Source organism: Oncorhynchus kisutch, linkage group LG10 (genome assembly GCF_002021735.2).
Source record: "Oncorhynchus kisutch isolate 150728-3 linkage group LG10, Okis_V2, whole genome shotgun sequence".
Taxonomy (NCBI): Eukaryota; Metazoa; Chordata; class Actinopteri; order Salmoniformes; family Salmonidae; genus Oncorhynchus; species Oncorhynchus kisutch.
The window spans coordinates 60,495,936-60,523,915 of NC_034183.2; the positions used below are offsets into that span (position 1 = coordinate 60,495,936).

Here is a 27,980-nt window from a genome sequence, read left to right on the forward strand (position 1 = left end):
CTTACCCCACTCTATAATATGATGCAACTCTAGGGTTCTCATCCCCAGCACAGGCAAACCACCTACCCAATCAAGTAGCAATCTGAAAATAAGCAGACACAAACAGGTGAGTTACAGTCAAAAACATCCTTTTATTCAAGTGTTGCTCTTTTCAAACTGTTTTTATTATTATGGAAAAGAAACTGTAATTAACACATGCATTTCACCATGGGCTCTGGGAGGTGTATTACTGAGGGGGGTGCGGGGCAAGGCCAGCTGGGGGTTCACTCTACACAACACTAAACATGGCCCTACGCACTTTCAAAAACAAACCCGAAGGAAACGACGGGTGGCCAGGGAGAGACAGAGCTCTCTGGTGCCGCAGTGCAAGATAGCTAGGGACCAAAGTTCTGCCCAAGCAAAGCACACACTGAAACCAGTCACTCTGGCTTCTCGACTGGGGCACTTTACTTGTCAAGGCTAATACTGCTGCTGGCTTCAATCACTTACAATAAAAACATGCATATTCTTGTAGGAAACAAGTAGGCCCTCTATCAAGCCTGCTCTTGATTTTGCTGGTGGAATTTCAAGGTGCTTTAACTGTCTACTACATATGACTTTAGTCTGTAATTGTTCTCACTGTTCATTTGGGGTTCTAGTAAATGGGTGTAATGGTTTTCTTGATTGTGGATCTGAGCCTGCCAGTCTACGTGGGATGGAACCATTCAGTTATAAGAACGATTAGCCATTTCAGGTCCTTTTTCACTTGTTTTAATAGCTGGTCTCATACAACCTCTAGAAAGGTGCATCATTAAACGGTCTCAATGTAGCATTGCTGCATAAGATACAAAATTCAATTCTGTAAAAAAAAAAAAAATGTTAACAAGAATTAACCAAACCTGCCTATTCTACCCCAGTTGCCATGCAGCCCCCTTGCCCATTCAGAGGGATATTCCGATGTGTATTTTATCTCCACGTTGTGATATGTCATCAAATACATCCCACTGAAAAACTAGGCACCCTCACAGACCCTCTCCTCGCCACACCCCAAGAGCCCACCGGTGTAACTTGTTCACTTACATTAACTGTTCAATGGAGAAGCTGAAGAGATCAGTATGGTATACAATGTGAAGCGTACAAACAAAAACGTGAGCTAACTGCATTCTGCACAGACAAAGTTTAGCTTTTTTTACCCCTCAATTCAGAGAAAAAGGGTTTGGGGAGGGATAAAGAGAGGGTAACGCAGCTACAGACTACTCCAGTGTCCAAGAGAGACAGAAGACAAGATACAGGAAGAGAAGCAAGACAGATTTTTTTTTATTTTTCTTAATTATTCAACAATAAAAATAACTAAATCACACCAATTTCCTTTAGTACTATATATACTGCTTTGAAAAGCTTGAAGGAGAGGATATAGAAGAAATATGAAGGAGGGGACTTTTTTGAGATGGGCACTCAGGATTACAAGATGGAGTCTGAACAAAAGGCACTTTTTAGGGACAACCTTTTAAGATGCTCTGATTCTAACACTAGAACACCAAACAAATATTTAGAATAATTTACACTGCGGATTGGGAGTGGAAGGGGGAAGGGTTCACTTCTTTGATTTAATCCTGCTCTCATCCTTGCTGTGCTCAAAATATACCTTATACTCCCTCGCCTTGTTTGGGTTTGAGATAGGAATCAACTAAATCTACTTCGCGTTACACCTCCCATCTCTCACAATGCTAATAATCACTTTGTGGTTGAGCTAACACTTAGAAAAATGGATTCCATTTGATGCATCTCCCAAAATGGGGAAGATCTTGTCTGTGTCCCAAACTTGATTACTTCGGTTGGCCAGTTTTAAACATGTCCACAGTTTAGAAAATTGGATGCAAGTTGCAATTCATCTGTTAAATAGGTCATGTTTTAGTCAGTTCTCTGGTGATACTGACATGGCCCAGATGTCCATTACGTCAGGCCTTTTCCACTAGTTCATCATCCCATTGTCAGGATCACCATCTAATCAATCTAAAAACAAACGGTTCTCTTCCTGCTCTGGGATAAAGGTTGAAGAAAAATGCCTTTATCACAACTTTTTCATATAATGAACCCCTCCCCCCTTGGTAAATACAAAAGAGAAATAGAATGCATGTTTCCTAAAATGTGCTTTATGATAACACTTAATTTTGTTCATTACTATTTATTTATAAGAGTTTGAATGTACTTTCGTAAAAAGCACCTGTTTCATTTAGTGATATATATTTTTGTTTTGCTAAATTGTTCCTTCAGCCCTCCCAGATTTAGAAAACAAATCATTACAAATACATTTTTTTAAATGAATAAGGAAAAAAATAAAAATTCATTTTCAATTTACAAAGACTGGGATTTTTTTTGTCTGCCCTCATGTTTAGAGTCCCGGAGCTAGTGGACTTAAAACAAAAAAATAGAGGGTTTAGCCTCTCTTTTCTCGTGACACCCTCAAACAATCTCTAACAGACAAACACAATTTATCTACCCAAGGCATTGCACATGGCTCAATCAACACACATACATTTTATTCAACAACAATACTCCCCCCCCCCCCCCCCCCATTTTTTTAAAAACCAAAATCGAATCCGTTATTTCCCTTGACCACGTCACTTTACTGTTTGCTATATAAATCATGTATCTATAGTATTTGCCATGGACACTTTATGCTATTAAATGTGGGTATAGGGACTGGTACTTTTGCTCTAATCAGATATTTAAGATGCATCAATTGACTGTGCCATGCTTCAAAAAATAACTAGACTGCCACAGAGCTTATTTTGCAAATAAAAAAATGTATATATCTATAAATATATGTGTGTATATATATATATATAAAGATGATTGCAATTATTCAGTGAGCGGTCACTGTTTTTCTCCCCAGACATAGCATTTCACCACCATTCACTATAGCTTATATGTGAGAAAAAGAACCTGAATTCACGTTTAACAAATTGCATAATGGGACAGAGGCACTTCCATAGATTAGAAAAGAAATCACCATAGCCATCATAATTCTTATTCAGCAGTGCTAGTTCTCTATCAAGCTGATGAGATGGTTGCCGTCTGGCAACATTGTTTCCCTGCAGTGAAGTACATGACCAGGCAGTCCAGTTATTTTGTGAGGTTGGTGATTTGAGCTGATGTTCCTTAATTAAAAAAAATTGCTTTCAAACTGAATCGTAGTAATGTTAGGAATTCAAATAAAAAGTGAATGATTAAAAACAAAAGGTTTCCTCAGAGATTGCCATGTTAAGTCTTCCCTTTGCAGTCAATCTGGCCTGGGTGGTTGTAACTGCTACTTGTACTGTATGTTTGCATGCGGGTTTGTCAAGTGGCGCTGTGCAACGTGTGTTCATTTAATTTGTCCCTCTTGATTTCAAAAGGTTGAACTCTTGTCTGGTAAAGTATCTTTAGGGCAGTTTGATCTATAAGGGCTGACTGAACAGAATGAACAGGCTGGATAGGATGGGGAGCAGAGATCGTGTCAGGGAAAAGAGGCGACCATAGCACTCTGCCATCTCAATATGACCTCTGACTTCAACCCAGGCTCTCCTTCCCAAACATGGGAAGAAATATGTCACATCATTATTTTGCTCCGCAGCGTGGCTCTCTGCTCTTGGAACAGGGGCAGTCTGGGAGTGTAAACAAAAAGGGTCAACTTTGGGGAGATGGGAGGGAGGTGGGCTCTGGGCCCTCAGCAACCTAATGTCACTGTTTCACTACATGGTATTATACACTGACTGAATCACCCTTCCTGGCAATACCACTCGAAGTCTCGCTCCCAACCACTGTTTTTCTCAATAAGGTGCTGTCATTCAAACACAACATTTTATAAAGCGGACAAATTCAGAGGGACAAGTCCAATAAGAGAAGAAACAAAATAAAACAATTCTGTGCAAAAGGGAATATTACTACTGGATGTTAAAGCAGAGGCCTGTGTTTTTAACTAAGTATGTGTGTTGTCTACTACAAGGGGCAAAAAGAGTGTACTGGAAACGTGTGAATAGCATGTGTCATAGACGTAATAACACCACTTGGGCCCAGTGTGTGTTTGTGTATTACAAATGGCATTCATCATTCAAATGAAAGTGGATATACTTAGCACTTGATTATTGTCACGGTTGTAGTTTTGCAAGAGTGATCTGGGCATTTAGCTTTACTTGGGTTTGGGTTCTTCTGCTGGGATGCTGGTTAGAGTGGAGGCCTTGTGTTGCTGAACTGTGGGCTGAGACTTCTCATATCATGTTTTTTTCTCTTTCACTAATAATAACAATACAATCATAGGTAAGCCTGTTTTCCCCCCATGCCATGTAGGTGTAATAGTGGACATGAGATTAGTGTTAATTCAGCTTGTAGTGCATCCTTTAGGAAATGTTTTGGCATGGTTTCTGTCTTATTAGTAGTGGGGCTGATTAGGTCAATAGTTATAAGACTGGGAAATATTGGTGAATTGACAGTGTGTTGAGTGACAGGGAGACATCACAGTAGCATGGACTGCTACGTATTTCACTGGAACCTAATGGGTTTGTTTTGTGGGTGATTTGACAGTGGGGAGCATTTAAATGATGGCATGTTTTGTGCCTTCAAGAGAGTGATTTGATGTCCCTTCAATTTCAATCCCCACTCCTACATCAGTTTTTTTGACTGTTGAACAGTTGTTTTTCTCAGCCATTGCACAATGTGTCCTTGTTCCGAAGTAGAATGTGACCTTTTTTCTCTTCAGGTTCCTCTTTTTGTGTTGCCGTGTTTTGCTGGATGTGAGAGATGACTTCTTGTCCTCTGCCTCTCCCAAATCCTATGATCCTCCAGTCTTAAAAATGGGGGGTTCCGTCTGTTTAGGTAATTGGGTCCAGAGATTCACTACTAGTATCATGCTAAGATTTCCTGGGTTGCTTTACTTTTTATGTGAGACATAAGGATCGTTGGGCAATTTCCTGTGGGTTATTTTTCTGTTTTCCATGTTTCAATTCCCAATTGTAAAGAAAGATTCTAGTCGCTGGTTTGCAGACAGGTCATGTCAGAGGAACCAAGACTGTTAAATAGAAAAAAGAGGACATTGTTAACAGGATCCGCCCCTTTTTTTCAATTTTCGCTTACAATGACATACCCAAATCTAATTGCCTGTAGCTCAGGCATTGAAGCAAGGATATGCATATTCTTGATACCATTTGAAAGGAAACACCTTGAAGTTTGTGTAAATGTCAAATTAATGTAGGAGAATATAACACATTAGATCTGGTAAAAGAAAATAAAGAAAAACACTTTTTTGTACCATCACCTTTGAAATGCAAGAGAAATGTATTATTCCAGCCCAGGCGCAATTTAGATTTTGGCCACTTGATGGCAGCAGTGTATGTGCAAAGTTTTAGACTGATCCAATGAATTTTTTTATATTTTTAACAAGACTGCCCAATTGTGCCTAAATGGTTTATTAACAACTTTTCAAGTTCATAACTGTGCACTCTCCTCAAACAATAGCATGATATTATTTCACTGTAATAGCTACTCTAAGTTGGATAGTGTAGTTAGATTAACAAGAATTTAGATATATCTGATTGGCAGAAAGCTTATGTCCTGGGGAATTTTCTTGTGACTTACAACCTCATGCTAATCACGTTAGCTCAACCATCCCGTGGGGGACCCACCGATCCTGAAGAAGTTTTAAGTTCAGGTTAAAATGTGTACCATTTAAAATAAGTAAACACTAATTTCCACAATTGACCACTAGAGGCCCACACACTAACAATGGTCAACAGTTGTCAGCCCCTTGTCATATTGAAATACTCCCAGCTATATTGACTGACTGTCCATGGCTGTACTGTACTATAGTGCTGTGGGAGTATGGTTTGGCTCTGCTGCTAATGGCTGTTGTTATTCCTTACTGGACTCAGAGTCCACAGGCGCTGCCTGTATTCAGATTGAGTTTCTCCCGCTCAGTGTGAAAATAGAGCAGAACTGGGTCACCGGCCGGGATCTGGCACCAGTCAACACTGGCCAACATTCTGGAGCCTTGGAAACTTTGGGCCTCCGGGGAGGTGCCGTTTGTTTTGTTTGACTCTAACAGGTCGCCTGAATACCCCCAACTCCTGCCTCTTGCCCTCCCTCATCCCCCCTCTTGCTGCAGGCTCTGTCCCAGCAGCCTATGGACTCTGTAACTCTTCCCCTGTCAGTTACACTATCTCTCTGTCTCTCTCTCTCCATCTATCTCCCTCTAACACTCTCTCTGGAATCCTTGGCAGTAGTGACCACCCTCTTTCCTTACCCACGCCTTCCTACCCCTGCATCCCCTCTCAAGTTCAAGTGGCTATGACATCATGTCTGGTTGCTGCAGGCAACCAGACAGTCGGGACGTGACTTCTCTGAGGAGGGCTGTATTGAAACTCTCCCTCTCATTCTCCTGTTTCCTCTCTCCTCTGGCCGTAGAACTCCCTTGCTGCCACCAGAGGGTACTTGGAGACCAAATATCTCTGCACTGGGAGTGAGAGTTCTATTCAGGCCCTGCAGTCACAGCAAACAGACTTTTCACAAGACCTTTTCACAAGGCACATTATACTAACAATGTCATTTCTGAGCTACATATGCAACCAATTAAAGCTCCCTATACAATTTCATTTCTCCAGTGCAAACTAAAACCATACTGTAAACACAATATACTCAATAGCACAGAGCACTGGAGGGCTACACAGGAAGTGTGTGTGTGTGTGTGTATGTGTGTGAATAGTTCGGAGTTTGTTGAGAAAGAGAGTAAAGAAGGGACAAAATGGCGTAGAGTTGGCACGGTGGTGTAAGGTGAGCCTCATGAGCGGGGTGGGTTAGTCAAACAGGGCCTGTTACGAAGCTGGAGAGAGAGAGGGAAGAAGAGGGGCGGTAGGAGGGAGAGTGAGCCGAGGGAGAGCATAGAGGGAGTAGGGATGGAGGGTGAGAGCAGCGGAGGGCTTCAGATGGTTTCCATGTGGTGGGGAGGAGTGTGGAGCAGAGCTGGCTCGGGGCGGGTGTGGTTGGACACTAATGAGAAAAGTGCAGTGGGTAATGGAGGAGGCATATGAGCGAGAGGCAGTGCGGTGGAGAGAGAGAGAGCCCGCTGCCTGAGGGGTAGGGTCCAGATGGGCCAAATAAACAGTGAGAGGTCAGTTTAACACACACGGTAAACCACACACACGGTAAAACATACATCCACAACAAATCATGGGATGAGGAGAGGGAAGGGAAATACACCAGTGAGATTTAGGGAGTTGTTAGGCAGTTTGGGAATAAGAAATATTTTGGCATGTATCCATTCACCTAAGTAAGTTTCCTGAGTTGGGCCGATAATCTCAATGAAAACAGACAGGTTTCCTACACACAAAAAATACACATGCATGCACGCACACCACATGAATACACGCACGGAAGCACATACACACTGTGGAAAGCAGCAGAAAGCGCTAATGTGCTAATGCAGTAGTTTGGTAGTGTTGATGAGAGTAAGGGCTTGATTAAATCCTTAGCGCTGAAGAGCTGTGCTACAGCACGATAGAAATGTAAAGGCAATGTTCCTGAGTTAGCGGAGACTGTAGTCATGGTAACGCTGCATATGTCGACTCAATCGGAAATGACATTTCAATCGCAAACTTCTGCGATACAGATTGAATCGAGCCCTAAAGCTGTTTGCTCACCTGTGTCTGCTGCGGGATGTTCAGAAAGTTGTTGTCCCGTGATCCGATGCTGACAAACCTGTTGGGAGCTGGGGCCCCTGACGTGGAGTAAGCTGCAGACAGACACAGAAAGGAGAAATGGTCAAACCACAGCCTGTGTTCAATAAAAATTTATTATGGAGCATTGTACTTCATCACAATTTCAGAAAATACTGCAATGAAAATACTGCTTTAAGCTCTCAACCTGACATCACACATATAATTGTTACTGTAAGTCCCCCTACGCATCAGAGAGTAGGGTTACTGAACTGAGCCTGACCTCTCCAAACTATAACCCTGGTCCCAAATTTAGGGCAGTTTGAGGTCAATATAGACTGCAACACGAAGGTTGTTATTACAAACCCTTCTAACAGGAATCTGATACTGGAAAGTTGCTGTAGTGTGTGTTGTGTAAGTCTGTATTATTTAGCAGCATACACATACGTTAAGTAGACTTTGAGGGGAAAAAAAGGTGCTATCTAGAACCAAAAAGGGTTCTTCTGCTGAGAACCCATTGAAGAAGCCCTTTTGGTTCCAGGTAGAAATATTTTCTACATGGAACCCAAAATGTGTCCTTCTATGGGGACAGACGCAGAACCCTTTTGGAACCCTCATGTTTGAGAATCAGTAACATAGATAAAATACATGAGACATTGATTTGAGGGGGTTGAAAAAAATGCATAAAACAAAACACAAAAATCTGAAATATAAAAAAAGGGAAGGATAAAGAAAGAAAAGTGCTCCGTCCAGTGCCCCTCCTGTCATAGGTGAGAAACATTTTGGCAGACACGCCCCATAGCTAGACACACCCTTCTAATGGACACACCCCTTCAGTAACTCTGTCTGACCTTCAAAGCAACAACACCACCAACTCAGTAAAAAAAAAATATATATATATATATATCTATTCAACTAAAGGGTAAAATATAACTAAATATTATTTTCATGTTTGGATATTTTCTGGTGAAATGGCAGAATAACTGGAGCATGATGTTTTGGAATCCACAAACTGCCCTAAATATGTGCCACTAGTAAAAAAACAAGTGATTTAGAGTGAGCAATTGACAAAAAGGAAATGGATCAATCTATTTCTATTTTAGACTACTTCCGATCTCAACTGACATCTCGGGGGCTGGCCATATGAGATAAATAAAACATATAAACGGAGGAAAACCAGGATGGCAATCTTCTGCCTCAACATCTGTGAGCGCAGAGGCACAGGGGTATCGAGGAAGGGTTAGTGTCATTCAAGGTAGGGCTCAGGATGGGCATTCTAAGAGAAAGAGGGTGGGCCTAATATAGAGCCCTGGAGGACACCACAAAAGGGTCATCAGTGGAGAATGGTGACAGGCTTCTGTCGTAACTCTAGGGTCAGTTTGATCCCAGACGGTGAAGGAGGTGAGAGGTGAGCTGGCTGGGTGGGGAGGGGTTTGGTTCTGACTTGGTCTGTGGGGTCACTTACACGGAGATGTGGGCGAGGTCAGTCCGCCGTCGGGAGGCGTGCTGCTGGATTTAGAGTCGGACATGGGGAGGGGCACTGGGCGGGCCACTGGGGGAGGTGGAGGCAGCAAGAAGGAGCCCGGCATTTTGCTCTGGCCGCTCCCGTTTGGCTGCGGACAACACAAACAGGGTCAGGAGGGCGATATGTGACAACCTGCACACGGATGAGAGGACGCAGCTCCAGAGACCAGGTCCAAAAAATATCCAAGATGGGTGGTGGGAGAGGTGGGGGTGTTGGAAACAACAGCCAAACGAATGATGTATGTGCATTGCATCATTTATGGAGGTGTACAAAATAATAATCACCACAAGTGTTGATAGGGGAGTTCTGGGGTGGTCCATGGTGGAGGGGTGAGTGGGAGGGGGGTGAGAGCACAATTGGTGGTGGGGTTTGTCCATAACATGGCAACAAATCAAAACATGGGAAAAATACTCCACTAAGAAAACACGACACCAACAACACGCAAAATAATAATTACAATAAAAACGGAAGACAGAACATGTATGCTCGATTGAAATGTGCTGTGATTGTAGGCTTTCGTGCTGATGATTACATAATCTGAGGGGGTGGGCGGAGCAAAAGAAAAAAGGGAACCTTAGGGTCTGGAAGAGCACAGGACAAGGAAAAAAGATTAAGTACAGAAAACCCTGGACCAACAGGAAATTGTCAATAGTAGTATTTTGCTTTCTCTCCTCACTGGTGCAACAGTTTGGCAATTGGTTAAAGTTTTTTTTAAATGTATCAGAAAGTCAACCCTGTTTCCTTACTTTGCATACTACATAACTTAAAGGTTTTCATGTTTTTCACTGTTACAGTTTCACTCCTATCATACTGTATCTATACTTAACAGCAAATGGTGTCCGCAAGTGATGAAACACAAACAAACCTGTGGTCTCTATCTCAGTACTGTACTCAGTGTAGTGTTTCCACAGGGAAACACAGTACATATCTATACAGTGTTAATAATCACCGATCACTAAACTTCATTTAGTAATGTTTGTGTCGTTTGCATAGCCACACATTAGACGTTCGTGGAATTCTATTCTTACTGCCTTCATTGATCTTTTGTTGTCCCATGTGTGATTATATTAATGTACAAGTGGTTGGTGTCACTCAGCCCCTGAACTCTCCTCTTACATCAAACCTTACCTGGCCGCCAGACTGTCCCGAACCATCAGCGCAGACAAACTGCACAAATTCCTTCAGGGGGTCCTGTCCAGGATGGTGGTGGTAGCGAATGGTGGGGTGGGGGAAGTACGGGCTGGACTGCTGGATGATGGAGGGGGACGGGAAGTGCAGGGCAGAGGCTGAGGCACGGGGGCTCCCTGAGAAGAGGCATACGTTAGTTAGATAGATGAAAGGAGGGAGAGTGAATAAGAGATCAACAGAGATTAACAGCGAGACATGCAGTTCAGCAGTGAACAGGGCTTTTAGTTTAAAACAGTCAACAGCGGCCGCATCTTAAGACCCAGGGACCGGCACATTGAGTGACATCAGTCCAAATTGGAGTTTTATTTCATCAAATCATGATAGATTGAGGGTGAAAATGTATTACAAGAAAGAATGAGGCTTTACAGGAAATGCTTACACATAAACAAGCACACAAACGCAATGATCTACATTACAAAAGCAGTCCCCAAACCACACCAAAAAATAAAAAGGACAAAGAGATCATTGAGCACCGTCTTAAATTAGAACGTCTTAATGCGTCTGTGTGCTGTTTTGTGGGTGTGATTCACAGGCGCCACAGCAATTTGGCATTTAAATAGGCAAGCTGCTTTCCAACGATCCTCTATGACAAGACTAATCTTTATGTTCACACTGTACGTGTGAGTTTATGTGCATGTGTTAGTGGTCTACGCTTGGATGATATCTATTTGGTTGTGTGCAGGTGGGGGGGTTTAAATGTCCCGGTGTTGCTGCATCTGTAGGGGAATACAGAAGCTCTCTTTTGTGCCTACATGAGAGGGTGAGAAAGTATCTCGCTTTAAGTCACCCAGCCGAGCTGAATATGGAGACTGAGGTGTGAATGAACGTTTGAATGGGACACAAAGCCCTCTCTGTCAGATGTATATCCATTACCAAATCTCCTTGATTTGTATTAGTGGGGCGCACCCTCTCCCTTTTTCTTCTGGTGTGCCAGTCTACCCCTTTCAGTGTTGCCCCACCCGGCAGGGCCTCCAGCTGCCCGCGGGAGGCTGCCAACTCCAGTGTGTTACCCCCAGACTGGGCCCTGTGCCCCCCAGCCAAGCAGCACATTGCTCCCTGCCAGGATCCATGCTACCCCGGTGGAGCCGTCTCCCCACTCCTTTAGTCCCCCTTAATCCCATTAGAGACTGGGCTAGGGCCAAGCTCTCTGGAGAGGGGCTATACCCCAAACCCCCTGGATCTACGACACAAAACAACAACAACGCAGTAAACACTTTCACACAGGCATGGGAATGACATACAGTTGAAGTCGAAAGTTTACATACACCTTAGCCAAATACACTGCTCAAAAAGATAAAGGGAACACTTAAACAACACAATGTAACTCCAAGTCAATCACACTTCTGTGAAATCAAACTGTCCACTTAGGAAGCAACACTGATTGACAATACATTTCACATGCTGTTGTGCAAATGGAATAGACAACAGGTGGAAATTATAGGCATTTAGCAAGACACGCCCAATAAAGGAGTGGTTCTGCAGGTGGTGACCAGACCACTTCTCAGTTCCTATGCTTCCTGGCTGATGTTTTGGTCACTTTTGAATGCTGGCGGTGCTTTCACTCTAGTGGTAGCATGAGACGGAGTCTACAACCCACACAAGTGGCTCAGGTAGTGCAGCTCATCCAGGATGGCACATCAATGCGAGCTGTGGCAAGAAGGTTTGCTGTGTCTGTCAGCGTAGTGTCCAGAGCATGGAGGCGCTACCAGGAGACAGGCCAGTACATCAGGAGACGTGGAGGAGGCCGTAGGAGGGCAACAACCCAGCAGCAGGACCGCTACCTCCGCTTTTGTATAAGGAGGAGCACTGCCAGAGCCCTGCAAAATGACCTCCAGCAGGACAAATGTGCATGTGTCTGCTCAAACAGTCAGAAACAGACTCCATGAGGGTGGTATGAGGGCCCGACGTCCACAGGTGGGGGTTGTGCTCACAGCCCAACACCGTGTAGGACGTTTGGCATTTGCCAGAGAACACCAAGATTGGCAAATTCGCCACTGGCACCCTGTGCTCTTCACAGATGAAAGCAGGTTCACACTGAGCACGTGACAGAGTCTGGAGACGCCATGGAGAACGTTCTGCTGCCTGCAACATCCTCCAGCATGACCGGTTTGGCGGTGGGTCAGTCATGGTGTGGGGTGGCATTTCTTTCGGGGGCCTCCATGTGCTCGCCAGAGGTAGCCTGACTGCCATTAGGTACCGAGATGAGATCCTCAGACCCCTTGTGAGACCATATGCTGGTGCGGTTGGCCCTGGGTTCCTCCTAATGCAAGACAATGCTAGACCTCATGTGGCTGGAGTGTGTCAGCAGTTCCTGCAAGAGGAAGGCATTGATGCTATGGACTGGCCCGCCCGTTTCCCAGACCCGAATCCAATTGAGCACATCTGGGACATCGTGTCTCGCTCCATCCACCAACGCCACGTTGCACCACAGACTGTCCAGGAGTTGGCGGATGCTTTAGTCCAGGTCTGGGAGGAGATCCCTCAGGAGACCATCCGCCACCTCATCAGGAGCATGCCCAGGCGTTGTAGGGAGGTCATACAGGCACGTGGAGGCCACACACACTACTGAGCCTCATTTTGACTTGTTTTAAGGACATTACATCAAAGTTGGATCAGCCTGTAGTGTGGTTTTCCGCTTTAATTTTGAGTGTCACTCCAAATCCAGACCTCCATGGGTTGATACATTTGATTTCCATTGATTTTTGTGTGATTTTGTTGTCAGCACATTCAACTATGTAAAGAAAAACATATTTAATAAGAATATTTCATTCATTCAGATCTAGGATGTGTTATTTTAGTGTTTCCTTTATTTTTTTTGAGCAGTGTACATTTAAACTCAGTCTTTCACAATTCCTGACAAATTCCCTGTCTTAGGTCAGTTAGGATCACCACTTTATTTTAAGAATGTGAAAATATCAGAATGATAGTAGAGAGAATTATTTCAGCTTTTTTTTTTCATCACATTCCCAGTGGGTCAGAAGTTTACATACACCCAATTAGTATTTGTTAGCATTGTCTTTAAATTGTTTAACTTGGGTCAAACGTTTCAGATAGCCTTCCACAAGCTTCCCACAAAAAGTTGGGTGAATTTTGGCCCATTCCTCCTGACAGAGCTGGTGTAACTGAGTCAGGTTTGTAGGCCTCCTTGCTCGCACACGCTTTTTCAGTTCTGCCCACAAATTCTCTATGGGATTGAGGTCAGGGCTTTGTGATGGCCACTCCAATACCTTAACTTTGTTGTCCTTAAGCCATTTTGCCACAACTTTGGAAGTATGTTTGGGGTCACTGTCCATTTGGAAGACCTATTTGCGACCAAGCTTTAACTTCCTGACTGATGTCTTGAGATGTTGCTTCAATATATCCATATACATTTTCCTTCCTCGTGATGCCATCTATTTTGTGAAGTGCACGAGTCCCTCCTGCAGCAAAGCATCCCCACGACATGATGCTGCCACCCCGTACTTCACGGTTGGGATGGTGTTTTTCGGCTTGCAAGCCTCCCCCTTTTTCCTCCAAACATAACGATGGTCATTATGGCCAAACAGTTCTATTTTTGTTTCATCAGACCAGAGGACATTTCTCCAAAAAGTATGATATTTGTCCCCATGTGCAGTTGCAAACCGTAGCCTGGCTTTTTGATGGCGGGTTTGGAGCAGTGGCTTCTTCCTTGCTGAGTGGACTTTCAGGTTCTCTCGATATAGGACTCGTTTTACTGTGGATATAGATACTTTTGTACCTGTTTCCTCCAGCATCTTCACAAGGTCCTTTGCTGTTGTTCTTGGATTGATTTGCACTTTTCACACCAAAGTACGTTAATCTCTAGGAGACAGAACGCATCTCCTTCCTGAGCGGTATGATGGCTGCGTGGTCCGATGGTGTTTATACTATTGTTTGTACAGATGAACGTGTTACTTTCAGGCATTTGGAAATTGCACCAAAGGAAGAACCAGACTTGTTCCATGTAGAACCCTTTCAATAGAGGGGTCTATGTGGAAGGGTTCTCCTATGGGTACAGCTTTTGGAACCCTTTTTTCTAAGAGTGTAGGAGGCAATCTCAGCATATCTGAGGCAGATGTCATTACACGGTGGTCAACCTGACTGCTTCTGATCAATTTAGGAACTTTTAGCTTTGAGTTGGGAGTTCAGATGAGTTCAGAGGTTCATTATCTATGGTGAGCTGTTCACCCTTCACAAAGACTTGCTTTGAGCTGATACGATTGAGAATACAAATGTTCCAGTTACAGCCCTGTGGCAACTGTTGATATCTGATTTCATCATGAGATCCTTGATGATGGTTGAAATAACCACAATGACCATGTTCCGCTGCCAGACACAATAACAGCTCTTCACTTCCTGGGTTCCCCGACCATAGGCGTCTCAGTCAGAGAGAGAGAGAAGAAAGAAAGGAGAAGAAAGAGGTAGATGACAAAACAATTGATGGTGAACGGCATAAGCCTAAAGCATTTTAAGGGAAAATGGCAAGATATTGTCAGCCGTGAGCCAGGAGAAATACTCAACAGAACAAGAACAAATGTCTTCTCTAAAAAATACAGGACTCATGAGAATGTAGGGCTGTACACCAAGTTTCTATCAGGCTCTGTATAATAACGTATTGAAGCCAATAAATCATGTGCCCATCATGATAACTACATGTACCAGTTGTAAGACCATAGTTGTGGGTTGGGACAGTGTGGCTGGGGGAGGTGGTGATCAGGGAAGGTGGTGGTCAGAGAAATGGAGGTACAGAATGGAGGCTCTTCACCCAGTCACCCAACCACAGACTGATCTCTTTACAGGGTACAGGAAGGAGCAACTATGTTATACTCTAGCCTAATTTGCATTTGAAAGTATTCAGACCTCTTCCCTAATTTTGTTACGTTACAGCATTATTTTTCTCATCAATCTACACACAATACCCCATACTGACAAAACAAAAACTGTTTTATTGAATAAATAAAAAACTGAGGTTTTGCTATGCTCCTTTGCTATGAGACTCGAAATTGAGCCCAAGTGCATCCTGTTTCCATTGATCATCCTTGAGATGGAGTCCATCTTGATTAGAGTCCACCTGTGGTAAATTCAATTGATTGGACATGATTTGGAAAGGCACACGTGTCTATATAAGGTCCCACAGATGACAGTGCATGTCAGTGCATGCACTGAGGTCGAAGGAATTGTCCGTAGAGCTCCGAGACAGGATTGTGTTGAGGCACAGATCTGGGGAAGGGTACCAAAACATTTCTGCAGCATTGAAGGTTGCCAAGAACACAGTGGCCTCCATCATTCTTAAATGGAAGAAGTTTGGAACCACCAAGACTCTTCCTAGAGCTGGCTGTCATGCCAAACTGAGCAATCGGCGGTGAAGGGCCTTGGTCAGGGAGGTCACCGAGAACCCAATGGTTACTCCGACAGAGCTCCAGAAGTCCTCTGTGGATATGAGAGAACCTTCCAGAAGGACAACCATCTCTGCAGCACTCCACCAATCAGGCCTTTATGGTAGAGTGGCCAGACAGAAGCCACTCATCAGTATAAGGCACATGACATCCTGCTTGGAGTTTGCCCAAAGGTACCTAAAGGGCTCTCAAACCACGAGAAATAAGATTCTCTGGTCTGATTAAACCAAGATTTAACTCGTTGGCCTGAATGCCAAGCGTCACATCTGGAGGTAACCTAACCGTCCCTATGGTGGTGGCAGCATCATGCTGTGGGGATGTTTTTCAGTGGCAGGGACAGGGAGATTAGTCAGGATTGAGGTATAGGGGCCTCCCGAGTGGCGCAGTGGTTAAGGGCACTGTACTGCAGCGCCAGCTGTGCCACCAGAGACTCTGGGGTCGCGCCCAGGCTCTGTCGCAGGGCGACGCACAATTGGCCTAGCGCTGTCCGGGTTAGGGATGGTTTGGCCGGTAGGGATATCCTTGTCTCATCGCGCACCAGCGGCTCCTGTGGCGGGCCGGGCGCAGTGGTGCGGCTGGCTTCTGGGTTGGATGCGCGCTGTGTTAAGAAGCAGTGCGGCTTGGTTGGGTTGTGTATCGCAGGATGCATGACTTTCAACCTTCGTCTCTCCCGAGCTCATCGTTGTAGCGATGAGACAAGATAGTAGCTACTAAACAATTGGATACCACGAAATTGGGGAGAAAAAAGGGTAAAATAAAATATTTATTTTTATGATTGATGAAAACCTTGCTCCTTTGTGCTCAGGACCTCAGACTGGAGTGAAGGTTCGCCTTCCAACAGGACAACAACCGTAATCACACTGCCAAGACAACGCGGGAGTGGCTTCAGGACAAGGCTCTGAATGTCCTTGAGTGGCCCAGCCAGAGCCCGGGCTTGAACCTGATCGGACATCTCTGGAGAGACCTAAAAATAGCTGTGCAGTGACGCTCCCCATCCAACCTGACGGAGCTTGAGAGGATCTGCAGAGAATGGGAGAAACTCCCCAAATACAGGTGTGCCAAGCTTGTAGTGTCATACCCAAGAAGACTTGAGGATGTAATTGCCGCCAAAGGTGCTTCAACAAAGTACTGAATAAGGGTTTGAATACTTATGTAAAAAAAAATTACATGTGCAAACATTTCTAAAAACCAGTTGTTTCTTTGTCATCATGGGGTATTGTGTGTAGATTGATGATAGGGAAACAACTATTTAATCAATTTTAGAATAAGGCTGTAACGTAACAAAATGTAGAAAAAGTCAAGGGTGTCTGAATACTTTCTGAATGCACTGTATATTCTGTGCCTCAGGTTTCTTTCAAAAACATAACTCTACTGCCGTTGTCCCTCACAGGGTAGGACAGCAGAGTCTTCCCCTACGGACACCCCTCCACTGGGTCTGGGTCAGGGGATGGGGGATGGGCAGGGAGGTCTGTCAGGGGGGTCTCACCTGGTCTCACTCCCGCCAGCATTGGCAGCGGGTGGTGGGTGAACACCATGCGAGGCGACCTCGTCTGCTGCGACAGGGCGCTGAAATCGAATTTCCCCGGCTTCTTAAGAGAACCAGGCGAGGAGAGTCCTGGCAAAAATGGGATCAACAAAATGGCAGAACAGAGACTTGGGTTTAATGAACAGGCTGGTGGCTATTTGCTCTATCAAATCAACTTAACTGTAGACTTAAATTTAGACTCAAGACTTCTACTTAAAAAAATTTAATGGGCTTTATTAATTGTGATCTACTGAAATCAATGGATCGATTGATTACACCGATGGATCAACCTCTCTCTCTCCATATCTCTCTGTTAGTGTACGGTCTCTGTGCTGTAGCATATCAGAACCAGGGTAGAGTAAAGTGGGGGTCCAGGGGGGAGGGAGTTCTTTCGAAGTGGCGCAGGGTGGGGAGGGGGGTTCAGAGGAAGGCTTGGGGCACAGTGTCAGAGGAGAGAGAGAGAGCTGGGAAATGCAATGGCATTATAATTGCTGCCACCATTGGAGTATATGAGCGAAAGACAGGATTCTGATCACTGGCATTCTACTGTGCGTGGAGTCCATGAGCAAGCATCCAGTTCCCAACCTCACCATAGATAGTGCTTGTCTCAGGGTATAGGAGGACAAGGAAAATCAATTAAAAAAACACTACATCCCACCACCAATCCCACACCAGCAGTGATCTCAGCACCCAGCATCCCTATAGACAGCAGGACATCCAGCTATATGACAACACTCTGAATAGATCCTCCCTCCCACACACTGCACTGTTAACGTACCTGTTTACAAGGAGTGTGATTTTGGACTGCTTCACAGCTAGGCCAGAATGTGTTTCTGTGGCACATTGACTGTGTGTAGCTATATTCAGATATACTGTAGCTGCAGCTTGCCAACAGATATCAATATGTCCTTACATTAGTGGCCTACTGCTTGTAAAGTTAGTCTGCCAGTGGTGGGAGGGAGACTCGGCTGCATTATGTTAATGCATCTCCTACAGATATGGTAGATACAGAACACACACACACAAGCTGTTCAGTCAGGGTGGCAAGCAGACGACCCAACGCCAATGAAGGATGGATGGAAAAGGGGAGTGAGAGTGAGAGAAAGTAAGGGAGTGGAAGAGTGACGGCATAGCCTGCACATATATTTAACAACATATCAACGTGTCCTCCTACTTCTATAAATGTCAGTTGAGGCTTCAGGACTATGAACTATTCCCCAGTTTGGTAAAAACAGGCACACTAAGTGTAGGCCAGGCTTACCAACTGGCCCAGAAACATGGCCAAATGTGTAAGAGCTGCAGAGTAAAGAGACTGTTTTATGATCAAGGCCTCGTGAGGCAGGGTTTGAGGGAAATTATTTTGATGTAAGGTAATCGGAACAGGAAATTTAGAATTGTATGGTTTGTGACCATTGTCAAGTGGTGTGTTTGACCTCAGGGAGCCACGATATTCAAAGTGAAATCAAGTATTGGAGAATAATGATCAAAAGAATAAATAAAAATACCTTTGCACTCAAACACACATTTTTCTACTTGCATGTCCTGAGTCACACATATACTGCACAGTTTGTGACATTATGTGCATACACACACACACACACACACACGCACGCAAAAACTATTTTTAACAAATTCACAAACAGAAAAAAACCCTGACTAGCAAGAAGTCCCATAAACGACACATATTCACACAAATAAAACAAACACATGAAATAAAAAGGGGATAGTTTCAGTACGGCCTCGGGAGATGCTGAAATAGCTTTTACAAGCTGAGCATATCAACTCTAACGGGGCAGCCGTTCTGAAATACGTTTTTGAAGTGTTACTTCGGGAAACAGTTGATCACAACAATTACCCACAATGCTTCTGACTGCAGCGTTGCAGCTGGGCCTGCGTGGGCATTGGTAAGTATAGAAATGGGTAGGTGGGCACGTATGTTCTGCTAGGCAGGAATGTGTGACACCAAGTGGGAGTGGGGAGTGTGATGATCCATTTGGTGGCATGGTATTAATGATGATATAAACACAGCATGGCACTCTGGCACTTTAAGAGGATTGGGACATTAAAATAGGAATGTGTCTCACCCGGTGAACCGCTACTGGCTGAATGAGACAAATGTTCAGGGTGGACATGCTGAATATAACCACCAAGGCTAAAGTGGGATTGCGCACTCTGTGATAGATTTCGTTTAGTTATCGTAACAAATGCAATGTCTGGGTGAAGAGCTGGGCTGGAGGACAAGGCCAAGATGCCCAAGGAAAGATTTGCATGTTAGAGTTAACAGAAGTTACTCTGATCTCTCTCTTCCAGTTCCTGTTTCTCTCTGAATGTATGTGTGTGTGTGTGTGTGTGCCTGTGTATCAGTGTGTTTCCTTGCACCCATTTGTATGCGTGAGTGAGCACGATCGATTGTTCTGCGCTATTTCTCAGACCAACTCCTGGCACATGGCTTGGGGAGACTGGCAGCCAACTGCTCCGATGACCCTCCAGCCTCGCCACGCTAACAAGCTGGCTGCCACAAAAAACCCTAACTGTCAGAGGAGTGTGACCCCCCCCCACCCACAACCAGGAAGAGAACTCAGACACATATACATACAGTTCACTCCCATCAACACACATGCACATCATCAAAAACACAATGTTCCCTACCACACATATCTCCTTCCACAAGCTATCTCAGACCAATACGTTGACTACAGTACAGTGATGGGCTGAGCTTGGAATGAAGTGAGAGAGGAGAAGGAAACAACCAATGGAAATGCATAGAGGCGTATCAATGTCCCCTCAGCAGGCACCGGAGACAGCAGAGCAGGAGACAGCAAAAGTAATGATGACTTACATGATCACCTCATATGCCTCAGAGCCTTCCATTCAGGTAGTGAATCACCTTTGGAGGGGAGCTGAAACCCTCTCCCCTTCCTCCCCATACACCACCACCACCACCAGATGTCTGCTGTAACCCAGTAGCTCCCATTGCTGTAGACACATGGAAGCACCATCTGGACCGGAACGCTGCTACTCTCCAGATTGGGAGTGTGTGTGTATATGTGTGTGTGTGTGTGTGTGTGTGTGTGTGTGTGTGTGTGTGTGTGTGTGTGTGTGTGTGTGTGTGTGTGTGTGTGTGTGTGTGTGTGTGTGTGTGTGTGTGTGTGTGTGTGTGTGTGTGTGTGTTTGTACATGTGGAATATTTTAGAGACAGACGGTGCCTTGTGCCTTGACGGCACACCTGAGTGCATTTAGTCTTGTTTGTTTGTGTTGTATTTCTCTTCCTGTCCTGCCTGTTGGAGGAGGTGTCCACTGTTGAGTGGAGGCTATGACAGGTGGGAGGGGAGGGGCACAGAACAGCACCACCTCAGTAACTGACTGGGTGAAGCTCACAGCAACTCAACAGGAGACAGGGCCTCATTCTAGAATCTCTACCCACTTTCACAGGGCTATACCACTGATGCATGTGTTGCTGACTAAATTACTAAATGACTGCAATTCAAAACTCTTCTGCAATGTAAATGAACTGAAATTAGAATTTTGAATGAGCGAATGCAAAAGAGTGCAAAAAATACATTGAAATCAATGAAATCAATGAACAATAGGTTACAGTTTCTTGGCAGCCCGAATCAGAAAAGATTCAACCCTAATCAAGCCCTCTACCTTAAGCAAGTGGACACAGTGTTTGAGAGGTAGTAATAGACTTGATGAAGCTACTGGGTTACCAAAAGGCTTTGGTACTTCCACAAACCACAACAGATATCTGGGAGAGAAACAAGAACAACCCAACAGCAGCAGAGAGGAGAGGGATGGAGAGAGGGACAGAGAGAGAGAGGGACAGAGAGGGACAGAGAGAGAGAGGGACAGAGAGGGACAGAGAGAGAGAGGGACAGAGAGAGAGAGAGGGACACAGAGAGAGAGAGAGAGGGACACAGGGACACAGAGAGAGAGAGAGGGACACAGAGAGAGAGAGGGACACAGAGAGAGAGAGGGACACAGAGAGGGACACAGAGAGGGACAGAGAGAGGGACAGAGAGAGAGAGAGAGAGGGACAGAGAGAGAGAGAGAGGGACAGAGAGAGAGAGAGAGGGACAGAGAGAGAGAGAGAGAGGGACAGAGAGAGAGAGAGGGACAGAGAGAGAGAGAGAGAGAGAGGGACACAGAGAGAGAGAGGGACACAGAGAGGGACACAGAGAGGGACAGAGAGAGGGACAGAGAGAGAGAGAGAGAGAGAGAGAGAGAGAGAGGGACAGAGAGAGAGAGAGAGGGACAGAGAGAGAGAGAGAGGGACAGAGAGAGAGAGAGAGAGGGACAGAGAGAGAGAGGGGGACAGAGAGAGAGAGAGGGACAGAGAGAGAGAGGGACAGAGAGAGAGGGACAGAGAGAGAGCCAGAGAGAGGGATGGAGAGAGGGACGGAGAGAGGGATGGAGAGAGGGACGGAGAGAGGGACGGAAAGAACACTCGCTGGGAAGTGTGGAAAAATAGACAAGCAGAGAGAGAGATGCATACAGTACAAGTTGAGAGTTAATGTACAGTATAGATTACAATACGTATATATGAGTGCAATGTTTTCTAACCATGGTAAGGAAACTGCACGCCATCGTTTTCATGCTTTATCTTCCTCTCTTGCACACTGGCCAAATGGTGCTGCACTGGAAGTTCAAACAGGAGAGAAGGGCACAGTTAACACCGGAGGAGGGGGAATTAGCAGGGTGGAACGTTAACCACAATCCACTCAGTTGATGACATGAGAGCTAAGTACAGGATGATTGACATGTAATGAAATAAGAACACTGGCACAATTAGGAATATTATGTTGTTATAACGTGTGTGTAAATGAACTGTGTCCATATAGAGGCCACATTAAGGCAGACCCATTTTACAAATGCATCCACTGCTCTCCCTCCACCTTTCCCATTGGCCACCATTAGAATAGGAGGCTTCTGTGAGGGCTGGGGATGGAAAGGGATGCATACCTTACATTCATTCATGAACATGATCTATTATAGAATTGAACTGATAATTGATTGAAGATATCAACTATACTAAAGGGACCATTATTCAGGTTGAATATGAGGTGATGGATACAGGCACCTGGGAGTGAGTGTTGATGCTGTGCTGTGATGCTGAACACACAACAGAGGGGCTGGAAGGTAAAACCATAAGGAGACAGGGAGGTTTGGAGGGTGCAGCTTAGAGGATAGAGAGTCTATGGGAGTCTGTGTAGAGTCACAACTTTGAGAGGATTTGTGATTTCAAGAAAGGGGGAGGATTTTGTAGAGATATTTTCTTGGAAAATATTATGCCGAAAGTTATCCACATTATATCTTTAATACAAAGCTTTTCATAGAGGCTTAAGTCTGTATCACAACCGGCAGTGATTGGGAGTCCCATAGGGCGGCACACAATTGGCCCAGCTTCGTCCGGGTTTGGCCGGTGTAGGCCATCATTGTAAATAAGAATTTGTTCTTAACTGACTTGCCTAGTTAAATAAAGGTCAAATAAAATAATCATTTTAAAAAGTCAAGTCTGTCAGCAGGCTCTGTGACTCACATATTACACACACATCACCCAGTCAAAGAACCTCTAACCACAGAACGTGACGTCCACTTGAGGTCTTTAGCCTCTTGTTGGCCGTCATTGTAAATAACAATTTGTTCTTAATTGACTTGCCTGGTTAAATAAAAGGTAACAAAAATAAAATACAAACTAGGAGCCTGAATCTAATTCTTTTTTTTACTGATCACAGAGCCGAGCACCAGACACACTGGTATAATACTCCATACTACTACTGCAGAGCACACAAAGTATTTAGAAAAGGTGTAAACACAGGCCTACAGAGCAGGTGGATAGGAGGAGGAGGGGGAGGGAAGGAGAGGAGGAGGGAAGAAAACAGGTCTGACAGACAGTAGAGGGATACACTACCATAAAACACAGCAGGGGGTGTTAGATGGGTTGGGGGGGTTATTTCGGTATCTAACCTGCGTCCACATCGTTGGGCCAGCCACTGGACTGGGAGCTGCTGCCGGCCGCAGGGGAGCGGCCCGAGTAGAAGACATCGTCCACCGGGCTCTCCATCTCACTGTCGTCAATGGACTTGCGCTTGTTGGAGCTGGAGAGAGGGAGAGAGAAAGGGACTTAATGGGTGTGGAGGCAGGAATATTATTTACTTGGGAGACAAAGTACAGTCTGCTGAGAGACAGATAAGTGCAGGTAGCGGCTTTATTCACCATCCCTTGTCTGAACGTGGCCATGTTTGTTACAGTCCCTCAGATCAGACTGTGTACCTAGACCGGGGTAGGCATATCTGGTCCTGCTTTTCATTTAACCCACCTGGAAGACCAGGTGTGTTGAATTTAGGCAATCCCTGAACTGATCAATTAGCTCAGTTGGTCAGGTTTGGTGCCTAGTTGGAACACAACCCTGTAGTACCTGTGGCACTCCAGGAACAGAGTTGCCTACCCCTGGCTTAGACTAAAGTATTGTAGAGCGTAAGTGTGTGTACAGTGAGTGAGAGTGTTCCTTGGATTCAAGTCCATACGAGACCTGTAAAAACATAGGTCCTTAAATGCACAATGTTTCATAAGTGGATCCAAATAAAGAATTGTATGTGTTTTTGGCTGTCCGTCTGGCTGAATGTGTCTATATTAAAGTAGTGTCAGGGGAAACATAGTGGAGTGAATATAACTACCTCCGTGGGAGACTTGCATAAAGCTCCATTTCAGTCCTGCAGCGTGAGAGAGAGAGAAACAGTGAGACAGAGAGATAGAAGGAGAGAGAGAAATAGAAGGAGAGAGAGAGAAAAGGAGAGAGAGCGATGGAAGGAGAGAGGGATAGAAGGAGAGAGAGAGAAACAGTGAGACCGTGAGAAGGAGAGAGAGAAATAGAAGGAGAGAGAGATAAAAGGAGAGAGAGATAAAAGGAGAGAGAGGAGAGAGAGAAATAGAAGGAGAGATAGATAAAGGGAGAGAGAGAGAGAAACAGTGAGACAGTGAGAAGGAGAGAGAGAAATAGAAGGAGAGAGAGATAAAGGGAGAGAGAGAGAGAAACAGTGAGACAGTGAGAAGGAGAGAGAGAAATAGAAGGAGAGAGAGATAAAAGGAGAGAGAGAGAAACAGTGAGACAGAGAGAGAGAAATAGTGAGAGAGAGGAGAGACAGAAATAGAAGGAGAGAGAGAAATAGAAGGAGAGAGGTAAAACGAGAGAGCAATTGAAGGAGAGAGGGATAGAAGGAGAGAGAGAGAGAGAAACAGTGAGACAGAGAAGGAGAGAGAGAAAAACAGTGAGACAGAGAGATAGAAGGAGAGAGAGAAATAGAAGGAGAGAGGTAAAAGGAGAGAGAGAGAAACAGTGAGACAGAGATAGAAGGAGAGAGGTAAAAGGAGAGAGAGAGAAACAGTGAGACAGAGAGAGAGAGGTAAAAGGAGAGAGAGAAATAGAAGGAGAGAGAGCGATGGAAGGAGAGAGGGATAGAAGGAGAGAGAGAAATAGAAGGAGAGAGAGGTAAAAGGAGAGCGAGCGATGGAAGGAGAGAGGGATAGAAGGAGAGAGAGGTAAAAGGAGAGCGAGCGATGGAAGGAGAGAGGGATAGAAGGAGAGAGAGGTAAAAGGAGAGCGAGCGATGGAAGGAGAGAGGGATAGAAGGAGAGAGAGGTAAAAGGAGAGCGAGCGATGGAAGGAGAGAGGGATAGAAGGAGAGAGAGTGAGTGAGCAAAGGGGGAAAAAGAGACAGAAAAAACACAGACAGACAGTTTGACGGATAGATGGAAAAAACACCAGATGAAGAAAGTTTCACAGAGAGAGAGGAAGGAGAAGAAAGGTCCCATCACGCAATCATAGCAGAGTGAGGAAAGCATTCACAGCATAGACTGAAGCGTACAGAAGCTAGTATTAGTAGGCTACAAAATAATCAGGTAATGTGTGTGTGTACCTGGTGGAGGGGGTGGAGGTGATGGAGCGGCGTCCCAGGGCCACCTGGTTGATATTGTAGTAGCCAGGACTCTCCAGGTCGGCCAGGGAGAAGTTGGGGCCGGACGCTGTGGCCACTGGAGCTGAGGCACACACACAGATATATGCAACTCTTACACAACTCTTTAAACAGAGAGTATAGTAGGAAAATGCATGTGAGAACCTTGAGGTTTGTGTGTACTGGTGAGTGTGTAGTGAGAGGGACAGTGACAGAGAGGAGAGGCAGTGACTCACTCTGTGACACTCGGACCAGCTCAGCCACGTTCCACACCCCTGAAGTCACAAAGCAGTCCTGGAAACTCAAGTGCCCTGGGAAAACAGAGATGAGAGCAATGAAGATCACGAGAAGATGCTAGGACACACGCTCACACACACACACACACACACACACACATGCTCACACACACACACACACACACACACACACGCTCACACACACACACACACACACACGCTCACACACACGCACACGCTCACACACACATGCTCACGCACACACACATGCTCACGCACACACACGCTCACACACACACACACACACACACACACACACACACACACACACACACACACACACACACACACACACACACACACACACACACACACACACACACACACACACACACACACACACACACACACACACACAGGGAGCTGAAAAAGCCAGACATAGAAAAACAGATAAGGCACTAGCATGTGTTTTCTATACGATAGGAAATGGCTTTGGTTGGACGTATCACGCACCTATCAAACGCCCTATGGACAGGTACTCACGTCATGACTGCTTCAAGTCAAGCATGTGCTCCACAGATTGTGCCCTGTGTAAGCTGTATACACACCATGCACACACACACACACACACACACACTGTTTACATGGTGTCCAGTGGGCATCCAGTATGTCAGAGCTTGTTGCAACGTGTATGATGTCATTACTGCTATAGATTTTGGATTGTATTTGTGTGTTTAAGCTTTCTAAGAGCCCTAGTGTATGCAGGCCCTGGCCGTGGATATAGTGACCAAGGCTCTCTATCTAAGGCTATAGTCTAGTGTTTCCTGCTCCTGGGGAACTAGCACTACACACCTGATTCCACTAATCAACTCATCATCAATCCTTCAGTTAGTGGAATCAGGTGTGTAGTGCTAGGTCAAAATGTGCCCCCGTTGGCTCCCCAGGAGCATGAATGACTAAGAAACAGTGCTGTAGTGTGTAGTGTAGAGTCTATAGTGTCCACTCAGTCTATAGGTCCCTGGCTGGGTGTAAAGGAATGTGTATACACCCATATTGTGTATTGGTACCAGTTAGAACCCTTTTGAGTTCCATGTACAGTAGAACCCTCTGTAGAAAGGGTTCTACCTGGTACCAAAAGGGTTGTACCTGCAACCAAAACATGTTCTTCAAAGGGTTCTGCTATGGGGACAGCCGAAGAACCATTTAAGGTTCTAAATAGCTTCTTTTTTCTAAGAGTGTAGGATGTCCAGGTTCACCATGGTTAGTGGTGCTCCTATTACACACCTTCTCCTCAGCCTGCCTCAGCCTGGGTTAACCGCAGGGCCGGCTGTATGAGGTCAGAGCTCCAGTCGGCAGCACGGCCATGTGGTTCCCATCTTCCAATAACGTCAGGGTGATTTATGAGTGGGATGCCACACTCACAGCCAGGCCCAGCAACATCAGCTTGCCTTACTATAATATACCCAAGCCCAACTCCACTGGGACACACAATAACACTCTATACTGGCCTGTGCGTGTGTGTGTGGGTGTGTGTGTGTGTGTGTTTGGGTGTGTGTGTTTGGGTGTGTGTGTTTGGGTGTGTGTGTGTGTGTGTGTTTGGGTGTGTGTGTGTGTGTGGGTGTGTGTGTGAAAGCGTTTAAACATGCATCTGCATGTATAAATGACAGTGTATGTTCACACTGTGAACTCACCATTGGGCGGTGGCTTGATGTCTGTGTCTCCTTGCTGGTTTGAGCTGTCTGATTGTCCGGATTCTGTGGAAAAGAGACAGAGAGACAGAGAGAGAGAAACAGAGAGAGAGAGACAGAGAGAGATGGTGGAGAGAGGTGGAGGTTAGGCAGGAGACAGATGCCTGGACGGTACCCAAGGTGAGGGGGCAGTGGGTGGAGGACAGCATAGGAACACTTTGGAAGGTATTTTAAATCCCAGAGGCAGAATTGGGTCTTAGATTAAAGGTTTAACATTAGAGTCATGAAATGGCAAATCAAACACCAAAGACTGTACTTTCCAGAGCCATTCACAGTAGAGGAATCACTACTAATACTCTCTCCAGAGAGCATCAAGTATCAAAGAGGAATGGTTTGGTGTTCCAGTTTGAGAGATGAAACAACTGTGTGTTTGTGACATTTCTTGCCCCATTGTATCTCTGGCACTCCTTCCTTTTCTCTTTTTTCTCTCTCTCCCTTACTCTCCCCACTCTCTTCTTTAGCATCCCTCTCTCAGGCCCAGGGAGCCACAGTGAACACACACACACACACACACACACACACACACACACACACACACACACACACACACACACACACACACACACACACACACACACACACACACACACACACACACACACACACACACACACACACACACACACAGGGAGTCCTGTTTGAGTGCAGGCTGCTGGCATAGTGTGGCAGGTGAAGTTCCCATGTAACCCCAGCTTGCAGCCTCTCTCTCCCTCCACACTGATGACTAGTGTAAGCTGAGGAGTGTAAAT

At 45.2% G+C, this 27,980-nt stretch overlaps 1 protein-coding gene across 19 annotated transcripts in view; it reads right to left on the bottom strand.

Annotated features, from left to right (window-relative positions):
- Positions 1 to 111: 111 nt before the first annotated feature.
- The window catches only part of LOC109898621 (nuclear factor 1 X-type), a 158,115-nt gene continuing 130,246 nt past the window's right edge, over positions 112 to 27,980 (bottom strand). For 8 of the 19 annotated variants that reach the window (XM_031834446.1, XM_031834447.1, XM_031834453.1 and 5 more), the window contains 11 exons: positions 27,175 to 27,237; positions 25,484 to 25,558; positions 25,212 to 25,332; positions 23,973 to 24,008; positions 23,263 to 23,393; positions 21,859 to 21,933; positions 17,257 to 17,385; positions 10,318 to 10,493; positions 9,130 to 9,277; positions 7,650 to 7,741; positions 112 to 5,026 (listed from right to left, as the gene is read on the bottom strand). In XM_031834446.1, coding sequence (XP_031690306.1) covers positions 5,012 to 5,026; positions 7,650 to 7,741; positions 9,130 to 9,277; positions 10,318 to 10,493; positions 17,257 to 17,385; positions 21,859 to 21,933; positions 23,263 to 23,393; positions 23,973 to 24,008; positions 25,212 to 25,332; positions 25,484 to 25,558; positions 27,175 to 27,237 — 1,061 coding nt within the window. In that variant the 3' untranslated portion in view covers positions 112 to 5,011. The remainder of the gene's footprint in view (positions 5,027 to 7,649; positions 7,742 to 9,129; positions 9,278 to 10,317; positions 10,494 to 17,256; positions 17,386 to 21,858; positions 21,934 to 23,262; positions 23,394 to 23,972; positions 24,009 to 25,211; positions 25,333 to 25,483; positions 25,559 to 27,174; positions 27,238 to 27,980) is intronic. The other 11 variants (XM_031834458.1, XM_031834454.1, XM_031834456.1 and 8 more) reach the window with 7 other exon arrangements.